This window comes from Microtus ochrogaster, linkage group LG2, assembly GCF_000317375.1.
Source record: "Microtus ochrogaster isolate Prairie Vole_2 linkage group LG2, MicOch1.0, whole genome shotgun sequence".
NCBI lineage: Eukaryota > Metazoa > Chordata > Mammalia > Rodentia > Cricetidae > Microtus > Microtus ochrogaster.
In genome coordinates, this window is record NC_022028.1 from 19,251,088 (window position 1) to 19,273,101 (window position 22,014).

A 22,014-nucleotide genomic window follows, 5' to 3' on the forward strand; every position below is an offset into this window, starting at 1 on the left:
AAAAAAAAAAAAAAAAAAAAAAATCACTGTACTAGGCCAAATAGAAGTCCAAATTTTAAAACTAAATAAATAAAATTTCCCTATCCATAAATATTCAGTGTGCATGAAAAGACTCATAAACTTATGTCAAAACAGAAACACACAAAAATAATCTAGTACAATAATACAATATATAGTAACATTAAATTAAATTATATCCCAATGTTCTATTTAGAAAGGCTCAAAGAAACTTAAGTTTGAAGGCAGCCAGGGTGACACATTAAACCCTACAAACATGGTTTTTAAGGTTATTTACCAAGAACACTCTTGGCACAAGAATTTGCTTTTCTTAATTTATTAGTAGCCCCCTGGTTTGAGGATTAACCACTCACAGAAGCACAGCTTCAAAACCTGACCCCACAGGCATGAGAAGGTGCCGGTAGGAAGTTACTACCTACTTCTTGGTTCTCTCGGGCTCTTCTTCCATCTCCCGTTCTCCACTTCCTAGCCTACCTCCCCTTCCAAGCTTTTCTACCTTGACAAGGCCTTGAAGGGTCCTGTAGTATTCATGCAAACCCTGGAATATTTTGAAGTGAGTTTGTTTCTAGTAGGCCTCACAGAGGCCTCTTCAATGTATCACTTCTGAGCTATGCTCTATCTTCTGGCCCTCAGAAACCTCAGGTTTAGATACTACAGTCCAACACAGACAAGTACACATTCCCCAGTGCAGTGAGAAAACCAAAGGAAAGCACAAGCAAACATAAAATGCTGTGGCTGCTCTCTCACTTTCTTAGAACTAAAACTGATTAGACGATTAAAGATTTAATGCTTTCTCTAGTGCAATTACTCTTTCTTTTTTTCCTTTTGGTTTTTTAAGAAGGGTTTCTCTGTGTAGCTTTTGGAGCCTGTGCTAGAACTCACTCTGTGGACCAGGCTGGCCTCAAATTCACAGGCCTGCCTCTGCCTCCTAAATGCTAGGATTAAAGGTGTGCACCACCACTGCCCAGCTGTTTTCTCAGTGAAAACCCACAACTAAAGGTAGCATCGAGAGCTATATGCACTACCAAGCAAACCTATAATATAAAAGGTCCATGGTTTATAGCCAGGTGTGGTGGCTCACACCTATGGTCCGAGCTTGTGTGGAGGCCAAGATAAGGAGTCACTCGAGCCCAACAGTCCAAGCAACAGTGTGAGACCATGTCAAAAAATAGATCAATGGTGGAAAATGAAGCCCAACCAGAATTCCAGCTTGCCACCCTCAGCTGCTAGGCCTCACACATGCCCCCATCCAATTAAGAGGTAAGACTCTCTTGGCCCAGGAGTGGATATGTATCCCCGGGGAAGATGAAGCAAAATGCTCTACCCTAGATAAATATATTGAAGTCCAGCAGGTCCTTTAGCAGGGACAAGAACCAAGGGGCTACTTTGTTCCTCAGCTGAAACCAGGAGATTCTAGATATACAGGCCCATGGCAGAGGGATTTGCAAGGTCCCTCCTTTCCTTACTACAGAGGTCTTACACCAGGTGGGCAGACTGTGACAGATGTTAAAAACTATTTATTACTTGAAATAGTATTAAAATGCTATATATAAATATATATGTTTATAAATAAACAATTTTAAGAATAAAACATGAACCAAAGAAACAGCCAAAATTTATTTACTGTTTGTATTCTACCTTTTACAATTCACCAGGTTAATAGTCAAAGTCTACAGGTTTATTGTATCTAGCCAAAAATAATTAAACTTCTAAATAACATAATGAACTATTCTATTCATTTAATCTGATCATATGGAGGGAAAGGTCAAAGGAAGTATAAAGGAAGAAATTAATCTCTCAACTCCCCACCCCCTTTCTCATTCTACTTCTAATCACTATTTTAATTATTTATTACAAAGCTTTGTTGCAAAGTTATAGTTTCTCATATATAAAGAATAAGACCAAGCCGGGCATGATAGCAGTGACTGTAATTCTAGCACTTAAGAGGCTGAGGAATGGATACAACTTCTAGACCACTTCTAGACCATCTTAGGCTACACAGTAAGCTCCAGGCCAACCTGGGCTAGTGTGAGACCTTGTCTTAGAACAAACAAACAAACCCTAAATAAATTTAAAAAACAAACAAATAAGGCCAGCAGGGTGGTAGCAGCGCACACCTTTAATCCCAGCACTCAGGAAGCAGAGGCAGGTGGATCTCTATGAGTTTGAGGCCAGCCTGGTCTACAGAGCAAGTTCCAGGACAGGCTCCAAAGCTACAGAAAAGAAACCAAGAACAAAACAAAAAGAGAAGAAAAAGAACAAGGCCACATCTAGGGCTGGTGATGAAGCTCAGTGATACAGGACTCATTTAGCATATACAAAGCTAAACACAACACATACAGAAAGATACCCACCCTGAACACACACACAGAAAAAAATATTTACTTTTTAATGAACCTTCATATTTTAAGAAAAATAAGATTTTCAGATTCAGAATTACTCCCAAATCTTCAATAAACTAAGTAACTGAGTAACTCTTAGAAAGAGATCTCTGTTCTTTCTTTTTTTTTTTTTTTTTTTTTTTTGGTTTTTTCGAGACAGGGTTTCTCTATAGCTTTGGAGCCTGTCCTGGAACTCCCTTTGTAGACCAGGCTGGCCTCGAACTCACAGAGATCCACCTGCCTCTGCCTCCCGAGTGCTGGGATTAAAGGCGTGTGCCACCACCGTCCAGCTTGTGAGCATTGCCTGCTCTTCCAAAGGTCCTGAGTTCAATTCCCGGCAACCACATGGTGGCTCACAACCATCTGTAATGAAGTCTGGTGCCCTCTTCTGGCCTGCAGACATACACACAGACAGAATATTGTATACATAATAAATAAATATTAAAAAAAAAAACAAGAGATCTCTGTTCTTAAAGACCGCACACACACAAAACCCTGGAAGTCACACTGGCTGCTCATCAGCTGACACCTGTGCTTTCTGCATTCCCTCAGCTTTTGCTGATGAGCACACATGCGCATGATCCGGTGTGAGTGCACAACACCTGCCCACGCTGGAAAGCCATACCTATATTCTGGCAGCTCGTGTCATGCTCGGCCCCTTTCTCCACGTCTGTATAGTTCGTAGGCTTCAGTTTTTTCTCAGCATGTGATGCACTGGCAGCAAATGTGCCGGTGCTTCCTCTGTCTGACCCGACAGGAGCCACACAAGGTTTCTGGAAGGTGGCATGCTTTCTGTGGAAATGCTGCTGAGCACTCTCGGTGTTCTGGAAGGCTTTGGTGCAGGTGCCACACTTGATCACATACTGCTGCTCCTCATCACCCGTGTCTCTTTTGTGCGCTTCATAGACGTGAGCATTAATGTCAGCCAAATTCTGGGCTGTCGCTGAACACGAACTGCAGCGAAACCACAGTTTACCTTTATCTAGCATGATTTGAAGACATCTATCGTAATCTTCCTTTCTGTTGACTTTACAGATGTAACTCTCATGACAACCACAGCTTAACAAATTACTGGTCTCTATTATTTTAAAATCATCCTCAGTTTTAATTGAGGGTTCAGTTTTTTCTGACACAAACACATAATCTATGCTGTGGTGATCCTTATAGTGACTCAAAAACGCTTCTTCCTTGTTAAAAATAAGATCACAAAGCCCACAGAAGTACTTCATTTTGATCTCATTGTCATGCTCATCTTGGCAATGTCGGTACAAAGTTTCTATTTTATGAAAAGTCTTTCTGCAGTGGGCACAGCTGTACCTATGAAACTGGTGACTTGACAAGGACATACAGTGCTGTTTCACACACTCCTGGGAATCAAACATCTCTTCACAAATTCGGCATTGCCACCTGCCCCTTGGAGGACTTGTTAGGCAACGATCAACAACAGTAATGGGTGAAGGTGGCTTATCAGCATCCAAATGACTCACTGTAGAGGAGGATGGCAAGGCTTCCTCTTCTACCTCATCCATCTCATAAAAATATCTATGCCCATTATGAAACTCAGTGATGTGTCCCATGATAGCATCTTTCTTTATTAGCTCCTTTTTGCATGTCCGACACCAAAATAGGAAGTTATTTAAATGTGCCCCTCCATGAAACCGGCTCATGTGTAAACGCATGACCCCTGAATCTTCACACACCTTTCCACAGACCACACATTTGTAACACATGGTGTTTGCTGAGAAGACATGTCGTTCTACTGCCTCTTCACTTGGAAACCGCTGACTGCACTCACAGCACCAGGCTGTAACTGCTGAACTCTGGCTCTGCACACGAACTATTCCTCCGTGGCTTTCGCCACCTAAATTCGGCTTCTTTTTTGGAATGACACAGTCCACTGCGCTGGACTCTTTAATAGACATAACTCGTTTAAGTGATGAAAATTTTGGTTGACTGAATAAATGCAAATCACATGGCGGTTTACTCCCTGCACTGATGTGGCAATAAAGTAAGACTGACTCTTGCACCGAGTTAACAACTGTGACTTTGTGTCCTGAATGCTTGTGACTTTGGATATTGGTTTCATCCACAAAGACCTGGTTGCAATTTGAACAATAACCTCTTACTATGAATTCTTCTGCAACCTGAGCAATGCTTTTCTCAGCTATGGCTACAGGTCCAGCATTTCGACAACGAACCCTAATTTGGATTAAAAAAAAAAGTGTAAGTTTTCTTTGCTTTATATGATAAGAATTTTAAAATAACAATATAAATAAGTGCTAAAAGATATTTTTTAATAAAGCAGTTAAGTGATACTCTATCACCTTAAAATACTTTTAAATTACCGCTATTTTTATCTTTCTAATCCATATACAAGGGTTAAAAATATTGCCGGATGGTGGTGGCACATGCCTTTAACCCCAGCACTTGGGAGGGAGGCAGAGGCAGGTGGATCTCAGTGAGTTTCAAGACTAGCCTGGACTACAAGAGCTAGTTCCAGGACAGGCTCCCGAGCTACAGAGAAACCCTGTTTCAAAAAACAAAACAAAAACAAAAAAAAAATTAAAACAAACTTTAGAAAACTTCATTAACTATCGAATGTACTCCTAAAGGACCCTGAAGCAAATTAGATTCTCCAAGGTCATTAAAATATATGAAAGAACACTGAAAACTCTAGACAATATTCCACTCTTTTTCGTTGCTGTTTTCTGGCTTTCTTATGGGTTTTAATTAATATATTTAGCTGTATTTATTTACTTAACATGTATGGGTGTTTTGTCTACATGTCTGTTTACTTTTTGTGTGCCTGATGTTTGTGGAGGCATCTGACCCCCTGGAACTGGAATAATAGACAGTTATCAGCTGTCATGTGGGTACTGGGAATTGAACCTGGACCTTCTGGAAGAGTAGTCACAATATGCTCTTATTCACTGAGACACCTCTCCAACCTCTATTTTGTTTTGTCGTCCCTCCCTATCCCATCTCTTCAGCTTCATCGTGGCCGCCACTGCCCAACTGCCCTTTTTCTGTTTTTGTTTTTTGGGAGTTTTTTGTTTTTGTTCTTCAAGGCAAGGTTTCTCTGTGCAACAGCTTTGGCTCTCCTGGTACTCACTTTAGACCAGGCTGGCCTCAAACTCACAGAAATCCACCTGCCTTTGGCTCCCAAGTGCTGAGATTAAAAGTGTGTGCCACCACCACCCAACTTGTTCCCCTTTTAGATAGTTTCACCATGTAACCAAGACTGCCCTTGAATTTGTAATCCTTCCTCAGCCTCTCAAAGCTAGGATTATAGGTAGGCACCACAACTCCCAGCTCTGTTTGTTAAGAATTGATTATCTTATGTCACGAATATGCTCTATCCATGTTTGCTTTTCTGCTAAAGAACAAGACTCATTGAGAACCATGTGGTGGTAGGTAGACAGCCTGAGAATGCTGAACTTCCCATGAAGAACTCTCTGCCTTTTGGCTACCATCCTGCATCTCCATGGTTCCCAACCACACTTCTCACACCTCCAACTTCTCTCATTCTGCTAGATTTGGTTACTTTCAAGGAAAACAAGACATCCTTTTTTTTTAAAGGAGAGACACATGGAATAGAAAATAGTTGCTGAACCCTTCCACTCCTGAAGAACTCACTAGCATTTCCTTAGAGCCAAAGATTAGACCTGTACAAACCTGAAATGGGCAGTGAGTTCCATGTGGGAACGCAGAGTCTGGTGGCAGGCCACACATTTAACTTGAAATGGAACATCTTTGCACAGAGAGATCAGAAGTTTCTTTGCAAAAGATGGAAATGATACTGGGTGTGCTGTTACCTTATCATCTGAAAAACAAAATAAACTATAAATTGCAAGGTAATTTAAACAGAGAATCACCCAATCTTCCTCTTTTTTCCCGTTCTGAACATCTGTTAAGTAAGAAACAGTTTTGTAGTTAGTAATAATGTAGACCATTTATTTAGACTGAAATACAAAGGGTGCCTTCTCCTCAGATTAAAAGAAATCTTTTTTGTTTGTTTGTTTGTTTGTTTGATTTGTATTTCAAGACAGGGTTTCTCTGTGTAGCTTTGGTGCCTGTTCTAGAACTAGCTCTTGTAGACCAGGCTGGCCTTGAACTCACAGAGATCCACCTACCTCTGCCTGTTTAGTATTGGCTAAAAGGAAATCTTAAATGCAGAAGATCCCATCCCCAGACCTCCTAGATAGCAAGAACACTATCCTGAATATGTGCTTTCTTAACAATTTCTTCTCATCCCTCAAAATAGGTAAAATATAACTGGGTAGCAGTGGCACATTCCTTTAATCCCAGCACTCAGGAGGTAGAGTCAGGCAACTAATTGTGAGTTTGAGACAGTCTCACTTACATAATAAGTTCCATGTCAGCCAGGGATACAAAGGAAGACCTTGTCTTAAAAAAATAAAATAAAATAAAAATAAAAAGGGGGGCTATCACAGATAGATACAAATAAACATTTTTTTTAAATATTTATTTATTTATTATGTATACAATGTTCTGTCTGTGTGTATCCCTGCAGGCCAGAAGAGGGCACCAGACCTCCTTACAGATGGTTGTGAGCCACCATGTGGTTTCTGGGAATTGAACTCAGGACCTTTGGAAGAGCAGGCAATGCTCTTAACCGCTGAGCCATCTCTCCAGCCCCAAATAAACATTTTTAAAAAAAATAACTTAAACATTTCTTTTTATGGTTTTAAACTGATAATAATAATAATCAAGGGCTACTCTGAAAAGTATGCTAAATTTGCAAAGATATAATTCATTTAAAGAAATTTAGCAGAGAAACTCTAACATACCGCCCAGTTTAAAACGCTGATGGAAATGATTCTTTGCAGACATATGCTTCAAACATGCATCCTTGGTGCTAAACAGAAGAAAGCAAGATGGGCATGCAAAACACTGGATGATCTGAGGAGGGAGGCCATTGCTATGCCCATCGGCTGCAGCTACCTAAAATAAAAGGGAAAGCCATGTCACCACTAAGCCCAGTGTGTAAACTAACACAATAAAAAAGGGAACTTTAAATTTCCAATTTTATCATACCAATGCTACAGCTAAAATCAATACTCAATACATTTTTTTTTTTAAATTAACACCTTGTGGTGACATACAGATTTAATATAAATGGGTTAAATCAAGACATAAGATTTAGCCAATAAGAAGTTAGAGCTAATTGGGCCAGACAGTGTTTAAATGAATACAGTTTCTGTGTGATTATTTTGGGTGTAAGCTAGCTGGGGCAGCTGGGACAAACAAGGGACCCCCACTCCCTGTAACAGTTTAATGATAATCTCTAGGACTGCTGGAGTTTAACAAATAAACTTTGTGCCCTAAGTCATTTTATTTACAATATTTAAAGTTTTTATCAGCATCATTAGTGACTGCAAGATTAAGAACAACATGAAAAAAATCCTATACCATTCCATGACTATCTAGAAAAAGAGTGTCTGCTCACAGAGCATGTTCTTCTTACCTTAGAGAGAAGATGATCCCTATACTGCTGTTGAGAAACAAAATGCTCATAACATACAACACAAGCAAAGGAACTGGCGAGAGGTCCACGTAATGTAATTGTTGGATCACATGGGGAGTGGTCAAACCTACACAATCAAGAGAAGCAACATTAGAAAGATCCATTTTCTAGCAGATAAACCACTTTGCCTTGCATGTGAAGCTGATGTGCAGGAACACAAAAGACATACAAAGTTGTCTGTACTTCTTGAGACGTCTATGAAGGAAAAAATGGCTGGAAACCCCCAAACTCTCAACTCCCCGTCTTTTAACTACCTAAAAAAGAAACTACAGAAAAAAAAAATCTCTGCTTTCTCATGATCTACTGAAAAGAAGCTCAGTTAATCTGCAAATGGGCAACGACAGAGCATTTACTTATTAGCTGGGTGGTGGTGGCACATTATAAATTCTGTCTTGGGTAATTACTTTGGAATGCTCGGTCAGATTATGTAAGAGAGACAAATACCTGTAAATGCTGTCTCCTGAAATTTACTGTTTTTTTTTTTTTTTTTTTTTTGTTTTTAGTTTTTTCGACACAGGGTTTCTCTGTGGCTTTGGAGCCTGTCCTGGAACTCCCTTTGTAGACCAGGCTGGTCTCGAACTCACAGAGATCCGCCTGTCTCTGCCTCCCGAGTGCTGGGATTACAGGCGTGCGCCACCACTGCCCGGCCTGAAATTTACTGTTACAGGCTGGATTTCTCTACAATTATTTCAACTGCACTATAATGCTGGAGAGCAATCTAAAGTTTTACCCAGCTTTCTAGAAAACCTAAATATAAATTACAAATAACATATCAAAATAGCATAAAAGAACTTGAGTTTCAAATATTAAGCTAAAACTATACTGGTATATCAAACTTCATTTAACAAAATCATTTTGAGAACTGTTTACACATGATAGGATCTCTAACACTACAGAAAACAAAAACAACTTGTCCCCCAGATGACTAACCTTCACCATCTGAATTTAGAGTATCCTCCTTACCTTTTCAAATGTCCAAGCAAAAGGTGCCCGTTGTCAAATTCCTTGTTACAGTGCATTATAGGACACAAAATTGACTTCTCACATCTCCCCATTCTGCCTCCACTTTGGAATGAATTTTTTTTCACAGAATTAATTGTTTTGAGTCCTACAACGTCAAAGTAGGCCATTATAAAACAGGCCATAGTTGTGAAGTGACATTAGTATCACAAAAACTAAATGTGTTTTGTGTGTGTATACACACGTTCACGTGTGCACACCACACATGGAGGCCAGAAGAAAAGCTTGGGTGTCCCTTAAGTATGCTATACACTTTTGTGGAAGCAAGGTCTCTCGGTTGCCTGAACTTACTAAGTAGGCTAGGCTGGCTGGCCTGCGAGCCCCAGGAATCTCCTGCCCCTATCTCCGCAGCACTGGGATCACAAACACACACCGCCAGGCCTGGCATTTCTGATGGGGGTTCCAGGGCTCACATTGAGGTCCTCGTGCTCCCAAGTGACCTTTCATCATTTTCTCCCTAAAACTTGATTTCAGTACCACCTATATCCACTAGCAATGGAGGCAAACCCACACACCTTCTACCTTAAGGCTCCCAGGAAGTTCAGGAACTGAATGAAATGTGATCTCTAATGAATACCTGACATTTTTAGCCACTGGTCCACACACTGTCTTGCTGCTTCTGTTTCTGAATGTCCTTGAATAAATTCCAATTCTTGTAAACCATGAGCGTGCTGAAAATCAAGTTTTTCCTAAAGATAATAAGAAAAAACTCAGTTGACTTATGAGAACTACTGTTTCTTGGGTGAAAAGACTTTGATACATCAGTGATATAAAGAGTATACTTTATCCCAAAACTCCTCACCTAGAAATTTATAACAAAGACTATACATATGTCAAAATAGTCATATGTACTACACTAAGCTGCTGAGCCCACAGCTATTTGTATAAAATTTGCTACATTTTTACATCTTCAAAAATATGGAAGTAGGCAAATTACAGCAAACATTTGACACAAGTGAATAAATAATGACCAAACATTTTCCATTTTGTGAGATCATATTTTTTTGAGTCAGCAAATGGTGTTGAATAAACAAGGACAAAATGAATGAGTCATTCATTTCAAATTATATAAACTATATCTGTAAGAGGTTTTCAAAAAGGCTAAAAACCAACTATATTTTAAGGCAATATTGTAATGGAAATATAAAGGGTTCTTTTCATCTTTAAATTTTTAGACATTTTCAAATTTTTATAGTTTTCTATATAAAAGAGCTTAGCAAATACTTTTTCAATGAATAATATCAATATCAGACACTCAGCAACACAAAGTATCTGCTACCATTTACAAAGAGTGCCAGGGCACACATTTTCAAAAAGGGCTGAAGAGCAAATGGTTTAGGCTTAGCCCAGAGTCTCCACCACCAACTCTAACTCCTGTTGCCATAGCATCAGAGCAGCCATAGACAGTATGTTAACGAGTATGGCAGTATGCAATAAAGTTTTATTTACAAAAACCCACAAACAAACAAGTACATTACAACTCCTGAAAATAAGTGTATGTATTTAGCTCTTCCTATCCATGGCCCCTGCATCAGCTCCTGTTTCCAGATTCTTTCTCTGTTTGAGTTCTTATCCTGACTTCCTTCAGGTAAAAAAAAAAAAAAAAAAAGAGGATTTTAATCTAAAGACAAATAGAAAGGACAGCCATAAAGAAGTCTCAAGAATACTGACATGTACATATTTAAATTTTCTATAGTCAAGTAAACAGAAATACTGGCTTTAATACAAAAATTTGAAAGTATCTTTCACAGAGAAGTAAAGTTCTAATGTAGCAATCAATGTGATCTTTCCTTCCTTCCTTCCTTTCTTTTTTTTTTTTTTTTTTTTGGTTTTTCGAGACAGGGTTTCACTGTTCAGCTTTGGAGCCTGTCCTAGAACTTGCTCTTATAGACCACGCTGGCCTCAAACTCCAAATGATCCGCCTGCCTCTGCCTCACGAGTGCTGTGATTAAAGGTGGGATTAAAGGCGCGCCACCAGTGCCCAGCGCAATGTGACTTTTCAATACACAAAGTATGTATCCTCAACTTCATAAATCACCAATTTCTCACTCTATAATCACTGCACTGAAATCTTGAGTAATAACAATATCAGGGGCTAGAGAGAGGACTCAACAAGTAATATGTCAAACAAGCATAAGGACCCACATAAAAACCAGGCATAATGGCATGTGCTTATAGCTGCAGAACTTGGAAGTAGGCAGGCAAATCCCTGGGGCACACTGCCCAGCCAGCCTGTCTTAATCCCTGAGTTCCAGGCCAATGACAAACCTTGTCTCAAAACACAAGGCAGATGGTTCCTAAGGAGAAACACCCAAGGCTGAGCTCTGTTCTCCACAGGCATATACACACACACACACACACACACACATTACAAAACACCACAAACACCAAAAATAATTACCAGACATTTTCTGTAGTTTTTATGTAGAATAATCACTCACTAGAACTATTCAAAAATTCTGTTTATTATTTTTCTTTTTGGAACTATGTTTACATCTTTATTATACATAAGTCTATAAATTAATAAATCCTTATTAAAATAAAAACATACCCTGAATGCTCTATTCTTCTCTTCTTTTTGTTGTTTTTCCACTTCAACATGACGGGCGAGGCGAGCCAATGTTAAAGCAACTTTATCCTTCTGATGGTCTATATGGTCTTTGTGTTTAAAATTCTCCTATAGTAAAACAAAACAATTTTTATTCCACTTAATACAAAATCAACACTTAGACAATAAACATTCACTTCCAAACAGTTATTGCATTCAACAACCACTTATTTCTATTATAATTCTAAAAATCTTCCTGATGTGTGTGTTTTCAGATAGATGTGTGTATGTCTATGTGTGTGTTTGTGTATATGTGTGTATGTGTATATGTTTGTGTATATGTGTGTAGGAGGGAGAGAGGGGAATGGAGATCTGACTTTATCTCCTGAGCACATATTTTATTGTGGTATTTTGTAATTGATATGCTAACACAAGAGAAAAATGGACTCAAATAAAACACTGAATGAATTAAGTGACTGGAGATATTGACCAGTGGTAAAGAGCATTGGCTGCTTTCTAGAGGACCTAACTTGATTCCCTGCACCACATGGTGGCTCACAACTGTAACTCCAATTCCAGGGGATCTGATGATGCCTTCTTCTGACCTCCAAGGGCATCAAGAATGCCCAGTGGTATACAAACATACATGCAGGCAAAACATCTAGATACACAAAACAAAAACATAACACATACATACACATAAACAAGCAACTCGAAACTACAAGTGGGGAAAAGGGAAAATATACAAACAGGCAATAAACAAAAAGGAAGACAAAAGAAGGGCAACAAATAGTAAAGCAATAAAATAAATAAGGTATTAACCCAACTACTCTACATGGCAAGTCTAAATACACCAATTAAAAGATACATTGTCCAATACTTAAAAAAAAAAATTGAGGGCCAGTGGGATTGCTCAGTGGGTAAATGCTCTTGGTGGCAAGCTTGAGCATCCAAATTCACCCAGAACCCACAGGGTGGGAACAGAGAACCGACTCACATGTCCTCTGACCTCCACCCGCACCAGAACATGAACACACTCACACATATACACACACATGCACACAAATAAATATATGTAAATTATAAGAAATCTTCCTTTAAATATAGAGCCACACAGAAATAAAAACAAAGAATGAAAAAACAGATTATTTGCTTAGGGCTAAGGATTCAGCTCAGTGGCAGAGTGCTTACCTAGCATGTACAAGGCCCTCAGTTCAATTCCCAGAGGCAGAAGATGAGGAGAGAGAGAGAGTAAGAGGGAGGTAAGAAAGAAAAGGGGAGGGAGAGAGAGAAAAAAGAGAGATTTGCTAACAAAGAGGTCAGAGGTTGACTTCAGATGTCCCAATTGCATCTCACCTTTCCTTGTTTGTTCTTTAACAATTTCATACAGGTACAGAACGTACTTGATCAGTCACCTCTGCCCTGCCTTCTCACATTCCCATCCTGTCCTTCCCCCCTCTGCACTCCTTTTGACCCCTTTTTTCTTCCCAATTACTCTCCCTCTTACTTTTTTATCTTCTTTGTTTGCGACTCACTGGGTTTTGTTTTCTTCATAAAAATAAACAAAAAGAACCCTGACTACTAATCTCAAGAGTAAACTGAGAGACAGTGCTGGAACCTCGGTGGGAATATAGTAAAGGAAGCTAACATACACTAACTTTTTAAACTTTGCCAATTCTGAAGTTAACAATTTAAAAATGAAAACATATGTTAAGTATTTTCTCCTTAATAATAATAGGACGTAGGTTCAATAGTTACATGGTACTATTACTATTATTATTACTTATCCAGTCTCTGTCTGAGGACCAGAAGAGATAGCTGAGGCTTAAGGCCTGGCACAGTGGTACAGCGCTTGCCCAGCAGAATCACAGAACAAGCCAGCGTGAGTGAACGACAAACCCACTGCTAAAGGTACAAAGTGAGACACAGCTACTAGACATACTAGATTACAGTCTTCAGTGGCTACAGGAGAACTCACTGGCATTGGAAAACAACCCCTGCTCTGACAGCAATGCAGCAGGCAATCCAAGGACTCAAACAGCCTAGAGACTTTCAATTAGAACTCCAGAGAGAAATTTCCATCACCTTGTTAGCAACCTCCGCTGTCGAGCCACCATGGAAACACGTCCTGAGAATGTCGCCAAGGGCGGCCCCAGTACTGTCTACTCACCCCTAGTCCTATCAGAGGGTGCGGACAGTTGTTCAATTTCCTGTCACTGGATCCTTGCTGTCCCAATGGACTGAGCGCTCAAACTGTGAGCCAAACAACCCTTTCCTATGCTTTTGTCAACTACTTCATTATAGCAATGAGAAAAGTAGGTAACATATGAGGCCAACTTCAAAGAAAAAAAAATTCAGGACAGATGAAAGTTCTTAAATATTTCTTATAAAACTAAGATTAAGGGTTCACAATTCTTAGGACTAGAAATGTTTACCATTCACTAATGCCAAAACGTTGTGATTTAATATGAAGTCAAGGAATAAAATTCTAGAACTTTCCATATACTCAGGCTAGATTTGCCATTGGCTTTAGATTGAATTATCATTTATATTCTTAGATCTTTTCTAAGATCAGGTTTCAGATGTGTAACTTACCAAGGTCACATTAAACTAACTCTGAATCCACATAAGAAGGATAGGTTTTAAGTTTTATTGGAATATTAGCAGCTATAGCATCTCCAGGACCACATATCTTGAAGTACTCACCAACGTCACCTTAGACTAAGTTCTGTATATGATACAAAGTACAACTAACGATTCCATATGGACAGCAAATAATAAGGTTTTGTGGTTGGGGTAATATAGGAAACCTGTAGGGAATATTCTGATGAGGAGTCTCTATTTGCACATAAGTAGGTAGTAAGCAACAATACACCTCCCCTCGTACTGGGGATTAAACCTAGGACCTTGCATGTTCTGCAAGTGCTCTAACCACCTATGCAACATCTAGGCCCTCTTTCCTTTCTCCATTTTGAGACAGTCTCACTATGATGTCTAAGTCAGACTTTCCATCTTCCTGCCCTGGCCTCCTGAGAAACTGGACTGCAGCAGGAACCACCCCCCACCCCAGCTTATCTCTATTTTTGACCTCTCAGTTTCTTTCAGAGCCAGAACTGCACAGAATTAACAAAGATAGTACAAAGTTAAGAGGTTAAAAAGCAGACACATCACTTAGCCAGTATAAAATTCATAGACTTTTACATTTTGTTGCTCTTAAGAGGGTCTGTTATAGGCTAGGCTGTCCTCAAACTTGCTATGTAGTCAAAGATGAGTCTAAATTCCTGGTTCTTCTGACTCCATTTGCCAAATGCTGTGATTTAGGTGTGAGCCACCACATCTGGCTAACTTCTTAATGCTTTTTTTAAAAAAAAAAATCTGAGATTAAACATGTCAAGTATCCTGGGTATCCCAGAAATGGCAATCAAATTCAGGATATTAGTTAACCTCATGTCCCTGAGGTTCAAGCAGAGGCATTATACAAATGGTATAACTTGGGAAGGAAGGAAAGAGGACTCTTTGATGACATCCGGCTGAACAGTCTCAGCTCTGTGACAAACTGACTACACTACCCTTTTCCCGTATGTTGAACAGTCTCAGCTCTGTGACAAACTGACTACACTATCAGTAGCCATTTCACCAGAAACCAGTTCTGACTATAAACTTAGATTCTAACTCTGAGAGCAAGAGAGAATTCTATCATTTTGACAAAGTTTTCACCAAAAGATTTATCAAATGTAATGCACAAGGATTCCCTGGAAAGTTTAAGAACCTGACACTTTCACTAGATCACTAGAAATTGTGGTCTGCTACGTAAACTGTACAATAAAGTACAATCATTAAATAAACCAATGAACTGACACAAAATCCTGCTAATCAATAAAGTGATGCTAAACTTATATTTCAGTATCTTTCTTTTCTATCACATAGACATAAACGTGAAAATAATACCATACAGCAAATCCAGAAAAGTATAAATCAAAATGTCTATAGCAGTTATGCCTGTCTAGAGGGTCTAGAGGGTCTAGAGGGTCTCCTCCTTTCATACCTAGTTTCTAATTTTCCCACAATCAGTACTGGCAATGAAATTGTTAACAAACCTATCGATGATCAAGAGTAGATGAAGACAGAATGCAGTAAAACTTTGAATCTTTTGTTGCTTGGAAATAAATACCCAAGAGATAAAATGAGTGGATTACAATTTCCCGAAGCCCAACAGAAGCATATTGATTAATTCTAGGTATAGTGGTACATAAGCCTGCAGTCCTTGCTACTTGAGAAGTGGGGAAAAGCATGCTTAAGATTATGCATGGATACCAACCTGACAATACAGTAGGCATCTCAATAAACTAAGAACTAAGATAAGTGACTTATATACAGAAGGTTTAGTGGCTCCTGTTAAGATTAAGTACCATTGCCATTTTAAAGCAAAAGACTACTTGGTTAAAACCATTTAATATTGTTTTTGTTTACTTATTTATGTGCCTTTCTAGTATATTTTGGTTTTTAAAGAGACTGGTTCCCATGTTAAATCTCCAACTCTTGGGCCCCAATGATACACCTCTTCAAGCTTCCCAAGTGGAGGGACAGCAACCCTGAAACACCACACCCAGCTCACATGTGCTTTCTGAAAACATCCAAAGCCCACGCACTAACTGCATTTTAAATAACAATACTTAACCAAAGTAAAAGCTAAAATTTTTAAGTATTTCCTTATCTAAGTTAGAATCCACTTTCTTCTATCTGCAACAGAAAATTTGCCCAATTATAAAAGCTTGTTCAATTATAAAGGTAGGTCATTTCGCAAATGTGTTTAAAAGGAGCTGATTACATCACAAAAGAAATTCTTACTAGTAGTTAAATTTCTCTCAAACTAATCTTCAATGAATGCCTACATAAATGACTAACAGATGAACTTTCTTTTGAAATCCATTTACAAATACCTGCTTCTCAGATCATTGTATTCTCAATTCTGAAAGGTATTCTTATACAGTTTAGTCAGCTGAGTGCCTTAGGGTTGCCAACTCTCCCCTAGTAATTAAGAACTGTCCTTAACACTGAGTGCTGAGAACAATGTAAGCCTTTTGGTTTTCCTTTTCAATACATTGTCTTGCAACATAGCCCAGACAACCCTCAAAGTCATGGCAATCACCCTGCCTGGCCTCTTGAAGGCTGGGATTACAAAATGAATGTTTTATTAAAAAACTCTTGTCAGGCATGGCAGCAACGTGCCTATAATCTCAGCAGTGGGGAGGCAAAAGCAGGTCTGAGGCCAGTGTAGGGCTAAAATGTTACCTAGAATTTTTTTTTCTGGCATCTCACCCTCTCTATTTTTGGAGACAGTCTCATTTTATGTGGTCCAAGTTGACCTCAAACTTAAACCAAACAATCCTCCTGCCTCAGTTTTACAAATACTAGGACTATAAGTGTGAACTACCATGATTGGCTTTTTTGGGGGGGAGGGGACTTAAGCTATACACCACCGCACTCAGCCCACAAATTCTTTCAGTTCACTTCTCATACAACTTTCACCAAAAGTTGACTCCCAACCTTTTCTTTATTGCTGTCACTAGCTAAATCAGTTGTTCAGAAATATTTTACCAAGATTAACTCAATAAAACTGTAAGGTTAAAGAAGTGAGTCTGCTTTGACAAGTTCTAGAAACACAATGTTGAAAATCATAGGGTTTTATGAATAAAATCACTGAATAACAGCTTGAGGTAGTATATAAGTGGCTTAAATAATACAAAAAAGACATTCTTGAATCACTGCTCATCTCTAAAAAGGTGATTTTAGTAGCAATATTAAATTTTGTATTTCCTATAAAATTATTTTAACTGAAACATGGATAAACTATATCCATGTTTCAGTTAAAGTAATTCTGTAATTAATTTAATTCTGTAACATGAGATAACTACTCAACCTATTTCACAGGATAACAGAAGTTAAGAGAAAAGCATTCTGCAAAAGCTGGCTCAAAGAAGAGCTCTCAGCAACCATTTTCCTACCTGACTCACCAAAAGGCACTTTCTGGTTTTTGGCAAAGATACTAAAAATGCAATAAAAATCTGTTGGCTATAGGAGGTTGAATAGTAAAAGGCGTGCACAGAAAATAACCCAAGGCAAAGGTTCACTTAGCTTCATTACCCTTAACTGCTATGTAAAGGACCCTAAGTTCAAAAAGCTAAAAACAGAGGCCAACTGCAAAACAGTATACACTAACCATCTGCCTAGCATACTTGGTCGGGAAGACTTCCTGAAACAAACGCATTACCAAATTTAAAGCCTTTTGTCATCAGTTTTCCAAGGTTGGTTTGTAATCTGTAATCCCAAAGTTCTAGGTACCAGAAGTCCCTTTTGCCCAATTTATGATTCAAGTCTCATCCCAAAAAACAGTTTGAAAGGCAGCAAGTTTTCTCAAGAATTTTATATCCAAATACAGATAAAGCAGGAGATAAACACAATGCAGTACAATATATATTCATCACCCCCAGTGATAATTTTAAAACCAAAAAACCCTTTTTACAAAGCCATCTCCTTCCCACTCCAATTTATTGTTCACAAATACAGAGTTCACAGAATATCTGCTTTATATAAACAAAGTCAAAATCCAAACATGCAGATATACCCCATTCTATACTTTATACCAGTAAGAAAGCTGGTACCAAATCTGCTAAATAAGATTCTACCTGTCATATCTTTTGAGTAAGTTGTTAGTATCTTTCTATATTTATTTTTCTAATGACAGACCCTCAGCACAGGAAACACGTATGTGCATGCGCGCAGGAGTTTATACAACTTTGGAATTGAAGGAGGATTTCTAACTATCTTAGACTATGTGAAATTGTGAGAAAGAGTTACTTTTAACCCTGAGTGCCACTGTGATGCCTCTGACGCAGAGAAAGAGAAGGGGAGGAAGCAGAGAAAAAGAGAGGAGGGAAGGAAAAGTGAGCAGGACAAGACACAGTGGCTCATGCCAGTGATTCCCACACTCAGGAGGCTGAAGCAGAAGGACCACTGCCTATCTGAGGTTAGCCTGGGCTACAGAGTAGACCCTGTCTCAAAACAGAAAGAGAACTTGGAATGTAACTATAAGGTGCTTGCCTAACATTCAACAAGGCCCTGGGTTTGAGCCTCAGCACCACATAAACCAAGCATGGTCACTCCTGTCTGTCACCGTAGCACTCAAGAGGTGAGGGCAGGGGGATCAAAAATTCTAAGTCATCCTCAGCTATACAGTGAGTTCAAAGTCAGCCTGAGCTACATGAGATCCTGTATCAGAAAAATAAAAAGGAGAAAGAACAAAGAAAAAAAGCAGAGGTTGATAAAGTGTTCAGGGGCTACTGGAATTACCACAAGCACAAAATGCATGAGCACAAACCACCTGCAGGTGCCAACTACAACATTCTTACACATGTTCATTTTCTCCACGTCTGCCCGGAAACTGTTCCTAAGTCAAAACTGAGAGCTATCGGCCACAGCTGCTGCTCTGAAGAAGGTACTGGCTAAAGGACCCTATGCAGCATTAGCCAGGAGGGATTCCACTCTGTGTCTTCAGTGCTCTCCACCAGTCCTCAGTTCTCGCTCACTGCTTAAGCTGCCCCAGGAAAGGAATGCAAGCAATGCTGTGGTCTTTCTTCAGCTTCAATTATTTTAGACGTGCATAGCAGACACAGTATAAAACAATTTCTGAACACTTCCATAACCTTTAGGCAACGGCCACTCAAGCAATACACCTAGTCACAGGAACCGACACATCTTCATGCATAACTTACTCTCTCCAGTTTCATTTCCTTCATTTCTGTACATCTCTAAGGCTGTTCTTACCATTCTGAAGCCAGACACACCTCATGGCAGTCTCAGTTCTCCCTCCTAAATCAAAGGCTGCTTCTCCAGCAGACCAACTACACTAACACCCTCCAAAGTCAGCTGAGTCAGCTGGTAGGAAGGCTTTTCTGACCTCTCTAGCTGGCCTTTCTCATGACAACATCACCACACATATTCCTGTGAATAAAGAAGTTACTGCAGTGTACAGGCATCAGAATGCCTGGCTCTTCCTCAGCTTCTGTTCTGGATGGAGTCCCATGTGAGAACGTACTCCATAACCAGACCTCAGTGCACCCATACCTTTCTCGGTCCTTGCCTACACACAGTGGATACTGAGGTGTGACTGACAGCTGCCCATGCCCAGTGGATGACTCCACACCCATGTACACATGGGCAGCACTAAATAAAGCTGTGGGAAATTTTAAAAGAGCCAGTACAGTAAGCTGGGAGGGAGATTTCTAAGCTGGAGGGGAGATTTGTTTAGGGAGGCCCAGGAAAGCAGGGAGTGGGGATGAACATGATGAAGATACATGGTACACAAGTATGAAATTTCCAAAAAAGTAAAAAGCATGCAATTCATCCCATTCACAGGAAATCTAAGAATGCAGAATAACAAAATTAGTTATAAAATTAAATCTGCATTAGGCTTTAGTGTTTTTCAAAGTATTTATTTGTCTGGAGGCAGGGTCCATGTAGGCCTGGCTGTCCTGGAACTCACTGTATAGATTAGCCTGTCTCTGCCTCCCAGTGCTGGCATGTAATGGCGTGTGCCACCACACCCAGTTAGTACCTTAAAGTAGGGAAACAGAGGCTGAGACAATAAGTGACTTGCTAATACTGAGGTCAAAGCCTTTAGTGTTTTAAAATTCAAACACCATTCCACCTTTGTTTCACTACACAAAAATGGAACAAAAAAGTAAGAGATAAAAATTATGACTAATTAGTGCCACGAGTGAACTGAGTCTGAGTAGTGGAGCAGAAGCTGTGAGCACTGTGACAACAGCCATAGTATAGAACCTAGACGGAAGAGTGAAGGCTATTCCTCACCTCAAAGGTGGGATAACTAAAACTCAGTACCAAGTACTAACAAGACGGCATGGATAGCCATAAACAGAAAAAGATTTGTCCCTAAAAGATGTGACCCGAGGGAGTCTGCATCAAAGTGGAGGCACACCACTGGAACACATCTGCACAGAGATGAAGGTAGCTAGGAATGCTTAGTACACACAGCACACACATTCTGTCCTTGCCTTTCTTCCAGACAGGAAACTGACAAATCCACTGCAACCAAGATCAAGGTAGTCTAAGCATTCACAATACACAGAGCTATTACAGCTCATTAAAGAAATATAAATACATGCACAATTCTGTGCTAAGAATCTAAGTGAGGTTATTACATATTAAATATATTTTATTTAAGATATTATGGAATGGGCTGCATTCCAAACAGGAAAATTTCCACAAAGAAACAGGACTTGTTATTGTTTTTTTTAATTTTTTCTTGAAACAGGGTTTCACTATATAGCCTTGGCTGGCCTACGATTGGCCATATAGATCAGGCTGGCCTAGAAGTGATAGGGATCTTCTGCCTGCCTCTGCCTCCATAATGCTGGGAATCAAAGGTATGGGACATCACACCTAGCTGGCAATGAAATGTTTTTCAAACAAGACTTGGAATCCTAGCACTTGAGGCAGAAGGGTTGCAACAAGTCCTGAGCCAGCCTGGGCTATACAACAAGACCCTCTATGAAAGCACCTCCCTCCCACACACACCAAGCAACAACAACACACCCTGTGTCTTAAAGATTGGAGGTAATTTCATTCCATCATTATCCAGGTCAGTGTTGCCTCACTAACTGAAAAAGATACAAAGGGTCCATAGCACACTAAGTTACTTAACATATACACTGCATTATAAATAAGTCCTAGGAGTATGACTCAGCCATCACAGACAAAAATGGGAGTTCTGTGTCCCTTCAAATGGAATGCTGTAATAGTCACTCTTACAGAAAAGAAAACAAAACGCATGGCATAAAGTTCATGGGGAAAAGAAGCACATGAAAGCTAGCCTTGTACAAGGACGAAGAGAACCTCTAACAAAGCAATACTTGAGGCATTTACAGTCAAAGTTGAATTTTTAAAAAATATCACCAAATATATATTTACTTTCCCTTATACCAAAGAGAAGAGGCAAGAATACTAAACACACTATAATACTCAAAAACAAAATCTAAGGTCTTCCAAGTTCTAAAAGAAACCTGAGAACTCTAACCTAGAAAAATCTAATAAACCATCTGCAATAACTCCCTCAAAAAAAAAAAACTAGTAAAGCCCTTAAAACCCAAAGATTGGTTGACTTTAAACATATCAGAGCTATACTATAAATGAATTTTATGATAATAAATTTAACCATTAACAATATATACAGAATGCATCTGCGAAGCACAATGGCTCACTTCTGGAATCCCAGTTCTTGGGAAAGTGAGGTGAAATTGTCTTGAAGTCAGAGCCAACCTGAACTATATATAGAGACACCGTATCTAAGACAAAACCAACAGCAACAACACCACCAATTAAATATATACATCTGAACTAAGAAAATGCCATGAAATGAGACATTACAACCCCCCCCCAAAAAAAAACAATGAAAGTTCAAGAGTCAGGAAGAACTGAGA

The 22,014-nt window shown here is 39.3% G+C and overlaps 1 protein-coding gene across 7 annotated transcripts in view; it reads right to left on the reverse strand.

Annotated features, from left to right (window-relative positions):
- Znf451 (zinc finger protein 451) overlaps window positions 1-22,014 on the reverse strand; it is a 70,268-nt gene that overhangs the window by 29,450 nt on the left and 18,804 nt on the right. For 5 of the 7 annotated variants that reach the window (XM_026785585.1, XM_005359892.3, XM_013351047.2 and 2 more), the window contains 7 exons: window positions 11,519-11,644; window positions 9,545-9,656; window positions 8,911-9,055; window positions 7,888-8,014; window positions 7,211-7,364; window positions 6,075-6,222; window positions 3,025-4,598 (listed from right to left, as the gene is read on the reverse strand). In XM_026785585.1, the coding sequence (XP_026641386.1) occupies window positions 3,025-4,598; window positions 6,075-6,222; window positions 7,211-7,364; window positions 7,888-8,014; window positions 8,911-9,055; window positions 9,545-9,656; window positions 11,519-11,644 (2,386 nt within the window). Of the gene's footprint in view, window positions 1-3,024; window positions 4,599-6,074; window positions 6,223-7,210; window positions 7,365-7,887; window positions 8,015-8,910; window positions 9,056-9,544; window positions 9,657-11,518; window positions 11,645-12,706; window positions 12,729-22,014 lie in introns of those variants that run through there. The other 2 variants (XM_026785587.1, XM_013351051.2) reach the window with 2 other exon arrangements.